Consider the following 16,648-nt stretch of genomic DNA (forward strand, 5'->3'; position numbering starts at 1 on the left):
GCTCTCCCCTGTGGCCAGCGGGTCATTTCCCGCGGGTCCAACCCTGGAAACTAAGACGCAGGACCGCGGTCCACGTGTTTTGTGAGTGAAGCCACAAGCTGGGCAGTGAACGAGCAGAGGGCCTGGGGTTGGGCAGAGAGAACCAGACGCTGCTGGCCCAGCCTCTGCTCCCCCCACCTCTGCCCCCCCAGGCTCTGCTCCTGCCCTGCACCCTCCTGCTACCCCCCATTTTTTTTTTTTTTTTTCTTTTTTCCCTCCCCTCCCCTCCGCTCCCCTCCCCTTCTGCTTCCCCAGACCCTCCTTGTGCTCCCCCAAACCTCCCTCCTCCTCCCACACCCCCCTTTCTCTTTGTCTCCCACGTGCCCCCAAGCCGCCCTCCCGCAGTGCTTACCCTCCGGTCAGTTTCACCCCTTCCGCGCTCTTAAACTTGGACTCCGCCACCTCCGGGTAGGCCAGCTTGGAGAGGGCCAAGGCGCAGGGGGCGGCCATCACGGAGGCGGCGATCAGGGAGGCCGCATCTATCTGCGGGAACGGGAGCGAGGCTCAGCGGGAGGAAACTTCGGGGCCAGGAGTGCAGCCCAGGGCAGCAGGGTCACGGGTGCTCTGCCCCACTGGGCGCCGTCGTCCTCAGTCCTGCTGCCATCGTTGGTGACGGTACTGAGACCTTTTCTGGGTAAAGGGTCACGGGCTGTATGCGCAGAAGGTCCTATTTCCCTACCGTACTAAGCGCGGCTGAGCCCCTACCCACAAGGAAACTGAGGCCCCCGAAGATTAAATGTGACCCGCCCAAAATGAAGAGAGAAGGAATTAGAACCTTCGTGTCTTTCGGCTCCAAGTTCAGAGTCCTTCCTTCCCCTACGGGCGGTCTCCCTTCGGCCGCTCATCCAAGGGCCGGTGCTCCATTGGCTGAAGTCCTTGTGATGGTTTCCGACAGAGCTCACAGGACAAGAGTTGGGAGGGATCCAAGATGTGACCTAATTTGACCTCATAATATAGGAATGTTCTTCCTCTATAAGATTCCCACCTTGAATACTTACTGTGACAAGGAGCTCACCACTTCAAGGCAGCCCATCACGCCCACTGCTGCAGTCAGAGAGCTCTTAGGAAATCGGCCACCAAAGTAGCTACCCTTTGGCCCTGGGTCTGTCTGCTGGAGGCACACTGTAGAATTCCCTCCCAACAGGACAGCAGAGCAGCCTGAGCCCCCGGGGTTCGTCCTTCCTCAGTTATTACCCTCACTATGGCCTCAAACCCTTTGCTTCCTTTTTTTTTTTTTTTTAAAGGTTTTGTTTATTTGAGAGAGAGAGAGAGCATGAGCGGGGGCGGGGGGCATAGGGAGAAGGAGAAACATAGGGAGAAAGAGCCACCCTGATGCGGGGCTCAGTCCCAGGACCCCAAGATCATGAGTTGACCCACAGGCAGACGCTTCCCCAGCTGAGCCACCCGGGCACCCCTGCTTCCCTGTTTTTGGTCCCAGAGATGGATGGGATATTTTCCCAACACTATTATTTACCAAGTGAAAAAATTAGAACCAACCCAAACATCTAACAACAAGGGAATGGCTAAGCATTGTCAAGCTGGCATGGGGAGGCTCCATCTGAGGCCATGACCTGAACCAACATCAAGAGTCGGACGCTTAATCGACTGAGCCACCCAGGCACCCTTCCTTCTGTTCTTTTAAATCCCCTTCATATCTTTTCAGTGGGGAGTAGAAAGCCCTTAACATGAGTATCAGCACCAATGCCCACCTTCTGCCCACCCTATCCTGGGCCCTGGGTGTGCAGAGCCTGCTCTTTGTGGGAAGAAACCAGCCTTGGGGCAGCCGTGCTCTCTCGATGTTCCAGGCTGGGCTTTGGGACGTCACCGGCCTCCAAGGCGCGGCCCAGATCCCATGGGGACTGTGCCAAACCTGGAATCTGAGGCTTTCCCCTCTATCGGCCAGGACCCTCCCCCTTCCTTCACTTTGGAGGTCACATCTGCTTTGCCACCTTGAGCAGGGTACCCATCCTACACTTGTCACATTCCTGCACACTGTGTGAGTGGGCCAGGCATGGCCAGAGCCTTAAGTGCTCCCGCTGGCCATTTCAGCTTGGAAAGGGCTGAATTCCGCCCAGGCTGACCCAGTGGGGCACTGGGTCAATCCACACATGGCCTCCCCACTGCCAGCAACTCCAGGCTGTGACACCTCCAGCCCTGCCGGCACCCAGTCAGGAATGCCTTCTGCCCCAGCATGCCGGGGCTTATTTCTGCTCAAAGTGTTCTTCTCTCTACCCAGGGGTGTCCTCTGGGGAGAGGGATAGAGGGCATGAGCCCTCCATCAAAAATAATTTTACTGGGAAGTCTGGGTGGCTCAGTCGGTTAAGCATCTGCCTTTGGCTCAGGTCATGATCCTGGGGTCCTGAGATCGCGCCTCACATCGGGCTCCCTGCTCGGTGAGGAGTCTGCTTCTTACTCTGCCTGCTCCCCTCGCTTGTGCTTTCTCTCTCAGTCAAATAAAAAAAAAAATCTTTAAAAAACCCCACAAAACTTTACTGACAAAGGAAAAAAAATCCATATAACTATAAAGCATAAAATGGGCCAATTTCGGAAGGATGGATCTCTGGCACTAATATGTCAGGGAAAGAACTACTACTTTTCAACACTGCTGTTTTCTATTATTGCATTTAACTCTTAAACTGCTGTGAGGTGGCCAGTAATTCTGCCCATTTTACAGATGGGGAAACTAAGTGGTAGGCTCTCACTTGGCCCTGCTTAGAACCTCACAAACCCTATCCTGGGGCCCGGACTCCTGCACAGTTGATTAAAGACCATCAGTGGTTAATCCCCTTAACATGACCCTGCCCAGCCTGTGTTCACAGCTCCTCTCACAGGGGACCCTGAGCTAAAGGGGTGGGGAGAGAGACCAGTTTCTGGCATTAGTGGAGAGGGCTGGGGCCTGCTTTAGAGTTTGGGGGAACTATGGTGAAAAGGGAAATGTACAGGGATGCCTGGGTGGCTCACTTGGTTAAGCGTCTGCCTGCAGCTCAGGTCATGATACCAGGGTCCTGGGATCAAGCCCGACTCCTGGCTCCTTGCTCTGCAGGGAGCCTGCTTCTCCCTCTGCCTGCAGCTCCCCCTACTTGTGCTCTCTCTCTCTCTCTCTCTGACAAATAAATAAATAAAAACTCTTAAAAAAAAAAAAAAGAAAGTAAGTAAGAAAAGGGAGATGTATGTGGAGATCACAATGAAAGAATTCAGTCAAGGAAGCCCTGGGACCTCAGAGCAGGGGAGGAGGTCTAGACCAGCATCGCCTAATACAAATATAATGAGAACCATGTCTGTGATTTTAAATTCTCTAAGAGCCAATTAAAAAAGTAAAGAGAAGCAGATGAAATTATTTTTGGTAATGCGTTTTACTTAACCCAACATATTCAAAACATTATCTTTCCATTCATGTAATCAATCTAAAACTTATTCATAAAATATATCCCTTTTTTTTTCCTTACAAAGTCTCACAGCGCATCTCATTTCAGACCAGCCACATTTCACAGGCTCGATAGTCACGTGGGGCTAGTGGTCACTGCACAGGACAGCACAGGTCTAGAAAGATCCAATAGGAGGAGCGCAGGGCAAAGGGAGCCAGTTGAGCAACAAAGAGAAAGGAGGAGTGATCAAGAGGGATCTTTCTGGAATTCAGGTGCAGAGGGCAAGTCAAAGAAACAGTGAGTAGCTGCCGGACCAGGGCAGGGTGGGTGAAAGGGGAGGGGAGAGGGTGAACAGGCCCTGCGGTGGGAGGCGGCCCTGGGGCTGCTGCAGTGGCAGCCAAGAGCCAGGTGGGGGCAGAAGAGAGCTTCTCTGACACCTGACTAAAGGCCCAGCCAGAGCGGTGGGAAGGAGGGAAGGAAGGTCTGGGGGGAGCTTTTCACCTGGGCCAGCTATGGGGACTGGGGCGTTGTACCAGAGCCTGTGCATGGAGCTTTGGTGGCCTCTGCACCTTCTGTGGAGCTAAAGGGAAGTGGGCACCCAGGTCCCTTCAGTGGGAGGCCCGACTGCCTGCAGCTGGGCCTGGACTCTGGCCGGAGACAAGAAGGAAAGGAAGCTGAGTGGCAAGGCAGACTGTGGAATAGGGAGAGCTCTCCCAGTATTTTATTCTTAAGTAATGGCCGCAAGGCTCCCGCAGTGGGAAGAATACCATTCTTTTAACTGACTGTGGAACCCAGAGCAAGGTCAAGACATGTAAAGGCCCTAAGTCCCAACTGTGGCACCCCCACCCCCAACATGCCACCGTGAAAAAGCTTCAGGAACAAAGTTGTGAATTTCCATTTTTGAAATATCAAATTCCTTCCAGAATCGGTTCGGGGTGGTGGTCTCTCTCTAGGCCTTAGTGATGCAAGTGGGAACCAGGTGATCTCTAAAATTCTAGTTGGGAGAGTGCCAAACCCAGAAGACCAAAGCCCCGGAGCACAGAGGGCCTTTCGGGAAGGTCACACAGCGCCTGCTCTGCCCGGGGAAGCCCCATGGGCAGCTGAGCTTACCAGTGCGGCCTGTGTGCCCTGAGGGAAGGAGGCGCTGAGGTTGGCCACCCCCTTGCCTACTCCCAAGGACAGAGAGAAGAAAGACAGGTGGAATTTGGGACCAGAGGAGGGGACAGGGTGGGTTATCCTAGCACTCCCCCCCCCCCACGGCATCCCTCAGTTGACCCTGCGGGCAGGGAGGGGCAGGCCTCACTCTCCATCTGCACCAGGAGGCCGTCTCACCCTAGGGGCTGAGCGACAGCACCTGACAGGGATGACATTTAGGTTGTCACTCTTTCTTTCCTTTTTTTTTTTTGTTACTACGAATAATGTTGGAATTTGGCATTTTTTGACCACTTATGAAATAGTTCCGTATCATAATATTCCTAACTGGATCAAAGGGAAAGAATATTTTTTTAAAGATCTTATTTATTTGAAAGAGAGAGAGAGAGAGCATGAGCCGGGTGGGAGGGGGGCAAAGGAGAGGCATAGAGGGACAGGGAGAAGCAGGCTCCCTGCCAAGCAGGGAGCCAGATCTCAGGACCCTGTTCTCATGACCAGAGCTGAAGAAAGATGCTTAACTGACTGAGCCCCCCAGGTGCCCAGGAAAGAGTATTTAAACTGACAGATGTTCTCCCAAAAGGTGACAGCAAATGACACTCCTGTCAAGAGTGCCCCACAGCCTTGCCATTTAGAGGCAGGTAAAGGGATGCCTGGGTGCCTCCGTGGGTTAAGTGTCTGCCTTGAGCTCAGGTCCTGATCTCAGGAGCCCGGGATCAAGACCCGTGTCAGGCTCCCCGCTCAGTGTGGCGTCTGCTTCTCCCTCTGCCTGCTGCTCCCCCTGCTTGTGCTCTCTCTCTCTCTCTCTGGCAAATAAATAAAGTATTTTTTAAAAATAGAGGCATGTAAAATATTGTACATCTTCTAGAAGAAACAGAAGTTACCAATGTTTTAATTTCTTTGACTAGCAGTGAGCTGGAATATCTTTTTATGATCTATGAACTCTTTTCGCCTGATCAATCATTCAAACTTTTTAAAAAATTGTGGCTTTCGCCATACAGACGTTTTTCATTTTTATTAGTAGCTCTGTCAACCTTTTCCTTTATACTTCTGGATTTCATGTCATGCTCAGATTTTGCAAGAAAACGGCAAACTGCCGAAAAGCATGGGTAGAATTACCTCATTTTTAGTAAAAAAAAAAAAAAAAAGAAAGAAAGAAAGAAAGAAAGAAAGAAAGAAAGAAAGAAAGAAAGAAAGCAAATATGTGTGTATTCAGGTCTATATACTTAAATGACTACACAGACAGACCTGGAATGATGAATTTTAAGTCAGTGGTTCTCAAATCGAGCACTGGAGTCATCTGGAAGGCTTGTTATAATACAGGGTAGGGCTGCTCCCCAGTGTTTCTGATTCAGCGGGTTTGGGGTGGGGCCCAAGAATTTGCATTTCTAATAAGCTCCCTGTCAGAAAACGGCTGTTGTAATCTTCTAATCTAGTAAAAAGCAGTTCCCTTGAGAAGTGGGCTTGAAGCTCTTTTTTTTACTTTCCTCCCTTCTGCAAGCAGCAAGAATTTCTTTGATAGTTAAGAAAAACAGTAAGATCTTTAAAGATTTGCATGCGAAAGCACAAACAAGCACAGAGTGTTTAAGGAAGGCAGAGAGCTGTTACCAGGCACTTTGTAGGGGACACACGGGAAGATTCCGGTTTGCTCGCCACACAGATTGGGATTCGTGTAAGGGCTCGAGTCACACCATTGGAATTTGCCCTCGAAATGTATTGCGCTCAAAAGCTGCACAAGCAGTAATTTAGGAGCAGAGGAAGGACTTGTGCCCAGCAAGGGTGTGGGGAGGAGGAGAGCAGGGGGAGTAGGGCAGATCTCCAGGGACAGCCCAGGTGAGGGACTGTGTGCATGAGGCTTAGAGTCAGACAGATGTGGGCTCGAATCCTGGCTGGGGCATCTCACCTATTCTCGGAGCCTCAACTTTCTCATCTGTAAAATGGGGATGTCGAGATACCCAGCACTGTGCCTGGCACATGAGCGGGGCTCAGTCGGGGGACGCCTGGGAACCCTTGCCCCCACTGGCCACAGTGAGAAGATCGAGCAGTCCAGCCCACCTGGCCCGCCCTACTCAGGAGCCTCACAGCAGCCAGGGTTCCGGACACAGCCCGCGAGAGCTCGGTTGCTCTGGCCACGGGCTGTGTGGGGCCCCCACAAAGGAGGGTGTCAGGTTCCTGAGGTTTTCAGCAAGCAGGGGGAGAGCTCCACATACCCCGAAGGAGATGTAGGCGCCCAGCAGGCTGCCAGCAATGGTGGCATAGCCCCCGGTCATGACCGCGTGGATCTCAGAGAGTGTCAAGTCTGCCAGGTAGGGCTGGATCAGCAGAGGAGCCTCGGTCTGCAAACAGGAAAGACGTCAGACAGCCCGAGCTGGCCAGGGTATTCCCTCTTCCCCCAGGGGTGGGCACGTCACAGTGGGTCCCGGGGATCCCAGGGGCAGAGATAGCAAGGTGGGGTTGGGACCACAGTCTGTCCTTGGCTGGGCCTCCCCGAACCGCGACATTGGCTCTAGGGAAGGACCCCCAGCCCTTCCTCCTGGCCTGATGAGGCTCCCCTGTGTCAAGTGCTCACTAGGTCCCAGCACCCCACTTTCATCACTCATGACCTTCTGAGAAAGAAGTGGTCATCCCCCTTTTCCAGGAGAGCAAACCGAGAATCAGAGAGGTTCAGAGAATTACCTCTGTTCATGCAAAGGGCCAGAAGCGGATGGAACTCCAGGCCTGAGCTTTTCACAAAGACATGGGGTTGCCAGAAAGAAAGGAGATGGGCATTGGGTGGTGTGTTTACTCCAGGGCATCTGGGGAAGCCAGGAGCCATTCATTTATTCATTTAATGAACAGTTATTGAGCACCTCCTATATTCCAGACTGTTCTATAGAATAGAGACAGGGGTAAACAAGACAGGGCCCCTGACCGCACAGAGTTTCTATCCTGGGAGCCGTGGAGGAGGGTGGGTTATGGTAAGAAATGGATAACCAGCAAGGAACCAAGTAGATAAAGTGTGTCTTAGACGGTGCTAAAAGCTGTGGGGATACGTGCGGGCGAATGCCTAGCGGTTGCGGGGTATTTAGATTGGAGTGACAGCAAAGGCTGTCCGGAGGCGGTGACGTTGGAGCTGAGACCACAGGCGCCCTCTGTTGGGTTTAGAAGCACAGCATTGCAGGCAGAGAGAACAGCAAGGGCCCTGGGGCAGATCTGAGCTTGGGAGTTTTGAGGACCCGTGAGCAGGCCAGTGTGCACGCAGCAGAGGGGGTGTGGGACGGGGCTGGAGCTGGAGGACGAGGGGCGGGGGCTAGCCAGGGTAGTGAGTGCCCTTGGCTGGGATGGAGGGGCATGATCTGGCTTGTGTTTTTAAACGGTCATGCTAGCACGTGCGTGAAGGGCAGAGGGTGGCAGCAGAACGGAAGCAGGGAGAGTAGGAGGAGACTCAATGTCCAATGGGGGAGAGGAGGGTGGCTAGAGGTGAAGGAGTGGGGCAGTGGGGCAGGGCTGGGCTGGGCTGTGGGGGCCAGCTGGCAGGACTTGCTGACGGGCCAGAGGCTGTAGGGAGCGAGGAAGCCGAGGAAGGAAGGAAGACTCCTTGAGTTTTGTCTGAACAACTTCAGTACCCTTTCCTGAGAAGGGAAAGACTTGGAAGCGTGCAGCTGTGTGAGAGGAAATTGGTTCACCTGCTTGGACTTGGGGTGCTGAATTTGAGGTGCCCTTTAGGTACCCAAGTGGAAGGTCGAGGAGCAGCTGGGTGGGTCAGACTGGAGCTAGGGTCTGGGTGACACTTAAAGCGTTAAGCCTCAGGGCTGGTGTGACCCCCCCAGGGACAGAGTGTGGCCAGGGAAGAGGGCCAGGCCACCAACGTCGGGGCTGAAATGATGCCGTTAATCCTCAGAGGCTTCCCATCCTCTCCTCTTGGGAGAAGTGAGGCAAAGACTCAGGGGCAAGGTCAATGTGCCCACCAACTGGTCCAAAGTCAGTTCATTTGGGGAGCTCTTCACATCCCCCAAATCCCATTCGCCTAAAATTTGTATTTTATCAGCAAAAACCATGGAGCACATTTGCCGCATTTCATTTAAAGAAATGCTTTTGTATTTCAGTATTTCTTTCTCTTTTGCTTCATTTTAGACATCTTAAGGGATTTGAGACAATTTATCTAAGAGCACATCTGTCTTCATTGGCTTAAAAAAAACCCTTTGAAATCAACACACTGGTACTATGGCCAAAAAGATGCAAATATTCTCCAGTTTCCTAAACTATCCAGCAAAATAGAGCATTCTGTGGCAAGTATGTCGTTTGGTGACCCCAATATTCGTCTGATGGGCTAGGTCCCTGGAACAGGCTCTGGAGTCTCACCCCCAGGAGGGCCAGGCCCTCTGAAAGGGGCTCAGGGCTGACAGGTGCCTTCAGAGTCACATTTACTTTGGAAAATATGTTTCAGAAAGAAGGAGGAGGAAAAAAGAAGGCAAAATGATGTCGTGTAAGGAACCCTGCCCAGGAAAGGGAACAGCTGGATTCTAAGTCCTGACTTATATTGTGGGGTCCTGGCAAGTTGTTCCCACCCTCAAGCCTGTTTCTACAGGAAGGGGGAAAGGTGGACATCACCTGTAGGATCTGAGTCTCTAAGCTGACGAAGACCTCCGCAGCCCAGAGCGGTGGGAGGTGCCAGACTGAGGCCATCCCCCCTGGCACAACCCAGGTGAAAGGTGAAGAGTACATCCCCGAATGGAGCAGCCCCGGGGCAGCGGCCTTTGGTGACCCTGGGAGAAGGTCCGAGTGTCTCTTCCGCCGACTGAATCAGAGCCCCGGGGACCCAGGACACCCGCCCTCCCCGGGGATGCTGCTGTCGAGCACGAGGGCAGGAGGCTGTGGTACCCACCTGGCTCACAAAGATGTTTCCAGCCACACTCAGCGTCTCCGTGGCCGTGGTGTCCATGGTGGCCCGCATCAGCCAGCTGATCTAGGAGGCAAAGCGTTCTTTGTGGGCAGGCATCAGCAAACCCAGAGTCGGAGAGCGTCAGGGGCGGGGTGGAAGTACCTGATAAGTCTTCCCTCCAACTTCCAGCCCAGCATAGGAAACCCTCACCTCCATTTCTCCTTTCATACCTCCATTCACGGGGGCTCACCACTTCCCAAGGCCCCCACTCCACCTTAGGACAGCTCCAAAATGCATGCTCTCTGTCTCCATACAAAAGGGTTCCCAGGCCCAATATACTTGAGAACTGCTGTACACACACACACACACCTTGGAGGTTACCAAATACATATCAGCTTACTAAAGGCTCTGAGGAGTCGTGCACAAAAGCTTGTTCAAATGTGTCTAACCCCCCTTCACAAAAGTATTTGACCATGGGATTCCTATACCTAGTCACATGTGTTAACCCTCCATGGAGCTGGAGTTTTGTGAAAAAAGCTTTGGAAACATTGTATTAGAAAGTTCTTCCTTTCAATCAAGATGAAGTCGGCTTCCCTGGAATTTCTCCCTACTGCAGCAAACTCCCTGGCTGCCCTTCCTCTAATCTTTCTTCTGTATGTATTTGGAGACAGCTCTCCTATCCTCACCTCTTCCACCCCAGCCTTCTCTTTTCCAGGCTCAGCAACCCTACTTCCTGCAACCATTCTGTGGAGGGCATGGTGTCGGCCCGTCACACCTGCCCTGAGGCTTCAGCGGTCACAGCCCCTTGGCCGAACACGTGCTCCAGATTTGGAGAGGCCCTCCTCTCTCCTGCTCCACACTAGGCACTCTACCATAACACAGTGCATTTTTGCCTCTCTGGCAGCCGCCTGCTGGTCCTGGTTTATTCTGAGCTCAATCGGCTAAACCCTCAGACTCACCCTCACTGCCAGGTCCGACCCGGCCCCGTGCCGCCTCCTGCATCCTGGTTTGTGCGGCAGATTTTAGGAACTTAAGCACAGGATTTGACATTTGCACCAGCTAAGTCTGGCCAATGTGGCCCACTGCTCCGGTCTCTCAAGATCTTTTTGGTAGAAATGATGTCTCTCCCTGACATTTCTTCTCAAAGCAGCAAACTTCCCTCACGCAAAGACCACATTGGATTTGGTGCCATTTCCCCTTAGTATCATGACAGGAGACTCTGGGAAAGATGTTTGGCTAAGAGTAGACTTGGAGTAGGAGGGTGTGGACCCCGGAAGCAGGGTTCTGGGAGGTGTGGACGCTGGGAGCAGGGTTCTGGGAAGGTCCAGCTCTCAGAGCTGGGGAGTGAGGGAGGGTTTGGGCTCTGGGTGCAAGGCGTTCTGGGAGAGCAGGAGCCCCGTGGGTAGGTGGCTCCAGGAGAGCCCTGGCCACGGCATGGGGAACTCACCTTCTGGATCACCCACTGCATGAGGCCCACGTAGTACAGAACTGACATAACGCAGCTGAAGAAGACGACAATGGGCAGAACCTGCTGGGGGAGAGTGCAGGCCCCGGGGTGAGAGGCAGGGAGCCCAGGGCCCAGCAAACCCCAGACAGCCCACTTGGCCCAAGACCTTGCCACGTGGAGACCTGGCAGGGTCGAGGAAGAAGCTCTCAATTTAGTGCCTGAGGTCACAAATGGGGCCCCTTTGGAGGCACGTCTGCCCTCTCCGCCCACCCGCACAGCCCTGTCTCCGTCTCCTGTCCCCTCCTGTCTGCAAAGGAGGCCTGTGCCAGGCAGAGAAGCAGGACTTGAGTCCCCCGCTTTTTAATTCCCCATCTGTAGAGTGGGGAGAATGCGGATTTCTCATGTCGCAGTGAGGAGTAAAGGAGCTGGCTCGGGGCCTGGCACCTTGCACAGCGTCCCTCCTCCTTCGTGAGCTCGGTCCCGGGCCCAGGCCTCTGGCCTTAACCTCCCTCCCGAGCTTTGGGCCCGAACGAGAGGCCTCTTGTCTCTCTGGTATTCCACCCTCACTCAGGACCAACGGGCTCAGAACTAGACTCACGGGGGACCTGCAGTGCTGTCACCCCGCTTCCTGTCACCAGGCTTGTCACCTCTCTGCCTACTCTGGGCCTCATCGATTCTTCCCTCAAAACTTCCCCCACGTCCCTTCCCTCCTCGCTGAGGCCCTGGCGCCACCCCAGCGCGTCTCCACTGCAGTCTGACGGATAATAGCAAGGACTGCCGACTGTTTCAACATCTATCGGTGCACAACCCGTTTCATAACCACGGGCGACCAGGCAGCGGTGATCGGAGGGTCTGGAAACCAGAATGAGGAGGCTCTGCACGGGCCGTCAGGGAATGATCTCCAAGACAGCTTCTTAAATGGGAAAGGGAGAGGTATCAACAGTGCGTCCGCTGTGCTAGTCTACGCGCAAGGAAGGCTGGGGATGGCATTGTGTGGGCCCCTGTGTGGGCCACAGTACCGTTCAAAGGGTAGGCAAAGGAGGGTAGTTGCCTTGTGAGGGAACCAGGGGACAGGAGTCGGTGTGCGAGGCAGACTTACTTCCTACTATGTCCCTTTTTGTACCGTGAGAACGTGTTATCTGTTCCAGTTTTATTTAACTTTAATTTTTTAAAAGATTTTATTTATTTATTTGAGAGAGAGAGAGCACAAGCAGGGGAAGCGGCAGAGGGAGAGGGAGAAGCAGACTCCCCGCTGAGCAGGGAGACCAATGTGGGGCTCGATCCCAGGACCCCGGGATCATGACCTGAGCCAAAGGCAGACGCTTAACCAACTAAGCCACCCAGGCCTGCTCCAAACAACTTTAAAATAAGTTACACAGAATTGGTAATAGCAGGCACATCTTTACATTAAAATGTTAGGTGAGGAAGCTAGATATTAAAAGCATAGAAAGGCTGGAAATCAGATATCCAAACAGCAAGTGGCTGCTCTGTGTGCTGGGACTATGGAAATCTGGGTTCTTGTTTCTGTATTTCCCATTTCTCATCTGCTCCTATAATTTTCTGCAGCAGGTGGACACCTCTCAAGGGAGGGGGCAGGAACACAGGGCAGGTCTGTGGAAGCTCATCAGCTGGCTTTTGAACGTGCTGGGTTTGAGATGCCTGTGAAACAGCCAAGAGGAGAGCTGAGCGGGCAGCTGGATAAAAGGGTCAGGAGCTCAGAGGGGAGGTCTGGGCCAGGCCTGGTTTGGACTTGTTTGCACAAGAGTATAGGTTGAGGCCATGGGACAGATGTAATTCCCTGGGGTAATCGTCCTGAGCGAGCAGAGCAGTGAGGAAGGACAGGGCGCTGGGGGCAGTATCATAGAAGGGGGAGAGGGAAGGAAGGGCACAGGGAGGGGACAGAGGAGAAATAGAGAGGTTGGAGGACGGCCAGGCCAGGAGTGTGATGGAAACTGAGGACAGCTTTTCGAGAAGGATGGTCGGTCAGCTGTGCCAGATACGTCAGAGCATTCCAGAAAGGTGAGGAGTGACACGGACCCTTGACAGCTAGCAATTCAGGGGTCCCTGGTGGAGACGGCAAGAACAGGCAGCTCTTTCAAGAAGCTTAGCTGTGCCGGAAGGAAGGCTCTCAGGAGAGGTGAGGGGTGAAGGGAGAGCTGTTTTTGTTTTTAATAAGGGGAGTCTTGGGTAATCACACTCCGGCTCTGGTTCAGAATGAACCGGGATTGCAGAACGGCCCGAGGAAGACAGAGGCTCTCTCCCAGGCAGCTCCCCCAGAGACGAGAAACAGACCCTGGGAGGTGTTTCCCGGTCCCCTGCCCAGATGGATCCTGCGGTTTTCTCTGGACCGGCTCCATGCCACATCCCTGTCACCAGGCTCCCTGCAGCGGGGGATGTGGGCCGACAGGGAACGCAGGCTGTGGGTGGAGAAGCCCTTCTCCTGCCCCAGGACTCTCGACTCGACTCGTGACTCGCTGGCTGCCTGGTGCCGGGCACGCCCCCCACGCTTGGGTGCTGACGTCATCTGCCCTCCCTCGCAGCGAGACCCAGAGACAATCACGTACTGTCTAGACGGCCTGTCCAATTTATCATGAGAGGGACAGCCCGGCGGCAGCCCGGCAGGCTGCAGACACGGCCCACACCAGGGAGGAGAGACCTGACTGCAGATTGGGGACTTTCTCCTGGCAGCGAGCGAGACACATTTTCTACCCGTGTGACGGGGGTTTTGGGTGGAAGGGAAGCTGTGTTTTGCATTAAATGGTGACTGTCTTGGGAGGGGAGATAAATGCAAGAGAAGAGAGGTGACCTCCAAATTTCTCATGTGGGACATTTCATACTAAATAAGGTCCCTGAGGCCCACATGATCTCCCAGGCTGGGGAACAACTTCGGGGCCTATCTAGTGTGTGAGGTGGCAGGAGACGGGATAGGCAGTGGAAGCCGGTGTCGCTGTAGTCAGGGAGAGGGAAGTACATGCAGCCCTACTACGTGTCTATATGCAGCCTTCCCTATGCCAGTGCGTGGTGACTCCTCGATCCCCAAACCAACTGAGGTAGCTGTAAACCCACTTCCCCAGGGGGCACGCTGAGAGTGTGAGATGTGGGTCACCTGCCCAAGGTCACACACCTGCAAAGAGACAGAGCCCTTCCTGGTCACTACGCAGGTTGCCAAGGCCCCACTGTGACCCTGAGGAGGTTTGCCCTGCTGCCAGTCCTGGAGCCTCATTTCTCTGTCTCGGGAGAAACATTCATCTCCTCCAAGAGAGAGAGCTTCTTATAAGTCCTGACCACTGCCAGCTGGTTCTTCTAGTGCCAATGCTCACCCATCACTGAAGGGAGAGGGGACTTCTAGCTTGTCTAGGGCAGTGGTTCTCGAAGTACAGTCCCCGGACCAGTAGTATCACCCGAGAATTTGCTAGAAATGCCAATGTTGAGCCCCACACCCAGAGTTTCAGATTCAGTAGGTCTGGGGTGGGCCTGAGAATTTCGGCCTGAGCATTGCCAGATGCTGCTGGGGCTGCTGGTCTGGATGGCACGGTCTGAGAACCATTGCTCTAGAGTGTAGACCCTACGCTCCGAGCAACTGTCAACTTTTTACCAGGAAGCAGGCTCTGAAGGCAGGACTAAACCCACTGAGGATACGGCCCCGATGCTTCCTCTTCATGGAGGAAGCTTTTGATGACTTCCTGATGATGAACCCCCCAAAGGCCTAAGCACTGCAGACAGGGCCCTGTCACCAGCCCCACAAAACCCCACAAAAATCCCAAACCACAGAATCCAAAGTCAGTCAACAATACATTGAAAGGATCATACACCATCATCATTTGGGATTTATCCTAGGGAAGCAGGGATGGTTCAACATCTGTAAGTCAATCAACGTGATACGTCACATGAACAAAACAAAGGATAAAAATACATGATTCTCTCAACAGATGCAGAAAAAGCATTTGACAAAATTCAACGTCCATTCTTGATAAAAACTCTCAGCAACGTGGGTGTAGAAGGAATGTACCTCAACATAAAAAAGGTCACATATGACAAACCCATAGCTAACATCATACTCAGTGGTGAAAGGATGAGAGCTTTTCCTCTAAGATCAGGAGCAAGATAAGGATGCCCACTCTCACCACTTATATTCGACAAAGAAGTCCTAGCCAGACCGATTAGTCAAGAAAAAAGAAATAAATATCCAAATTGGAAAGAAAGAAGTAAAACTGTCACTATTTGCAGATAACATGATACTGTATGTGTGTGTGTGTGTGTGTATATATATATATATATATATATATATAAAACCCTAAAGACTCCACCAAACAATTATTAGAACTAATAAATGAATCGGTAAAGTTGCAGGATATAAAATGAACATACACAAATCAGTTGTGTTTCTATGCACTAATAATGAGCTATCAGAAAGAGAAATTTAAAAAAAATCTCACAATTGCATCAAAAAGAATAAAATATCTATGAATAAATTTAACCAAGGAGGTGAAAGAACTATACTCTGAAAATTATAAGACACCGGTGAAATGGAGTGCCTGGGTGGCTCAGTCAGTTAAGCATCTGCCTTCGGCTCAGGTCATAATCCCAGGGTCCTGGGATTGAGTCCCAAGTCAGGCTCCCTGTTCAGCAGGGAGTCTCCCTCTCCCTCTCCCCTGCCACTTGTGCTTACTCACTCCCTCTCTCTCTCAAATACATAAGGAAAGAAAGAAAGAAAGAAAGAAAGAAAGAAAGAAAGAAAGAAAGAAAGAAAGAAAGAAAGAAAGAAAGAAAGAAAAAAAAGAAAGAAAAGAAAAGAAAAGAAAAAAGAAAAGAAAAGAAAGAAACTGGTGAAAGAAATTGAAGATGACACAAATAAATGCAAAGATAGTCCACACATATGGATTGGAAGAATATTGTTAAAATGTCTACTATCCAAAGTTATCTACAAATTCAATGCAACTCCATCAAAATACCAATGTCATTGTTCACAGAACCGGAACAAATAATCCTGTATTCCCTATGCAGAACCACAAAAAACCCTGAATAGCCAAAGCAGTCTTGAGAAAGAAGAACAAAGCTGGAAGTATCATGCTCCCTAATTTCGAACTATACTACAAGCCTATAGTAATCAGAACAGTATCGTACTGGCACAAAAACAGGCACATGGATCAATGGAATGGAATAGAGAACCTAGAAATAAACCCATGTTTATATGGTCAGTTAGCCTACAACAAGGAGGCAAAAACATCCAATGGGAAAAAGACAGTCTCTTCAATAAATGGTGCTGGGATAGCTACATGCAGAAGAATGAAACTGGACCACTTTCTTACACCATATGCAAAAACAAATTCAAATGGATGAAAGACTTGAATGTAAGAGCTGAAACCATAAACTCCTAGGAGAAAACATAGGCAGTGAGCTCTCTGACATGGTTCTTAGTGATGTTTTTTGGACCAGTCCCCCAGGAAAGGGGAACAAAAACTAAAATAAACAGATGTGGGGGCGCCTGGGTGGCACAGCGGTTAAGCGTCTGCCTTCGGCTCAGGGCGTGATCCCGGCGTTATGGGATCGAGCCCCACATCAGGCTCCTCCGCTATGAGCCTGCTTCTTCCTCTCCCACTCCCCCTGCTTGTGTTCCCTCTCTTGCTGGCTGTCTCTATCTCTGTCGAATAAATAAATTAAAAAAATCTTAAAAAAAGAATAAAAAATAAAATAAAATAAAATAAAATAAACAGATGTGATTACATCCAATTAAAAAGCTTCTGTGCAGCGAAGGAAACCAACAACAAAACAAAGAGGCAACCTACT

The 16,648-nt window shown here is 51.7% G+C and overlaps 1 protein-coding gene across 4 annotated transcripts in view; it reads right to left on the reverse strand.

Annotated features, from left to right (window-relative positions):
• The window catches only part of SLC28A1 (solute carrier family 28 member 1), a 47,989-nt gene that overhangs the window by 6,969 nt on the left and 24,372 nt on the right, over positions 1-16,648 (reverse strand). For 3 of the 4 annotated variants that reach the window (XM_019800255.2, XM_002919795.4, XM_019800254.2), the window contains exons 9-12: positions 10,862-10,942; positions 9,418-9,498; positions 6,764-6,889; positions 392-522 (exon numbers count right to left, since the gene is read on the reverse strand). In XM_019800255.2, the coding sequence (XP_019655814.2) occupies positions 392-522; positions 6,764-6,889; positions 9,418-9,498; positions 10,862-10,942 (419 nt within the window). The remainder of the gene's footprint in view (positions 1-391; positions 523-6,763; positions 6,890-9,417; positions 9,499-10,861; positions 10,943-16,648) is intronic. The other variant, XM_034667835.1, reaches the window with a different exon arrangement.

This window comes from Ailuropoda melanoleuca, chromosome 9 (genome assembly GCF_002007445.2).
Source record: "Ailuropoda melanoleuca isolate Jingjing chromosome 9, ASM200744v2, whole genome shotgun sequence".
NCBI lineage: Eukaryota > Metazoa > Chordata > Mammalia > Carnivora > Ursidae > Ailuropoda > Ailuropoda melanoleuca.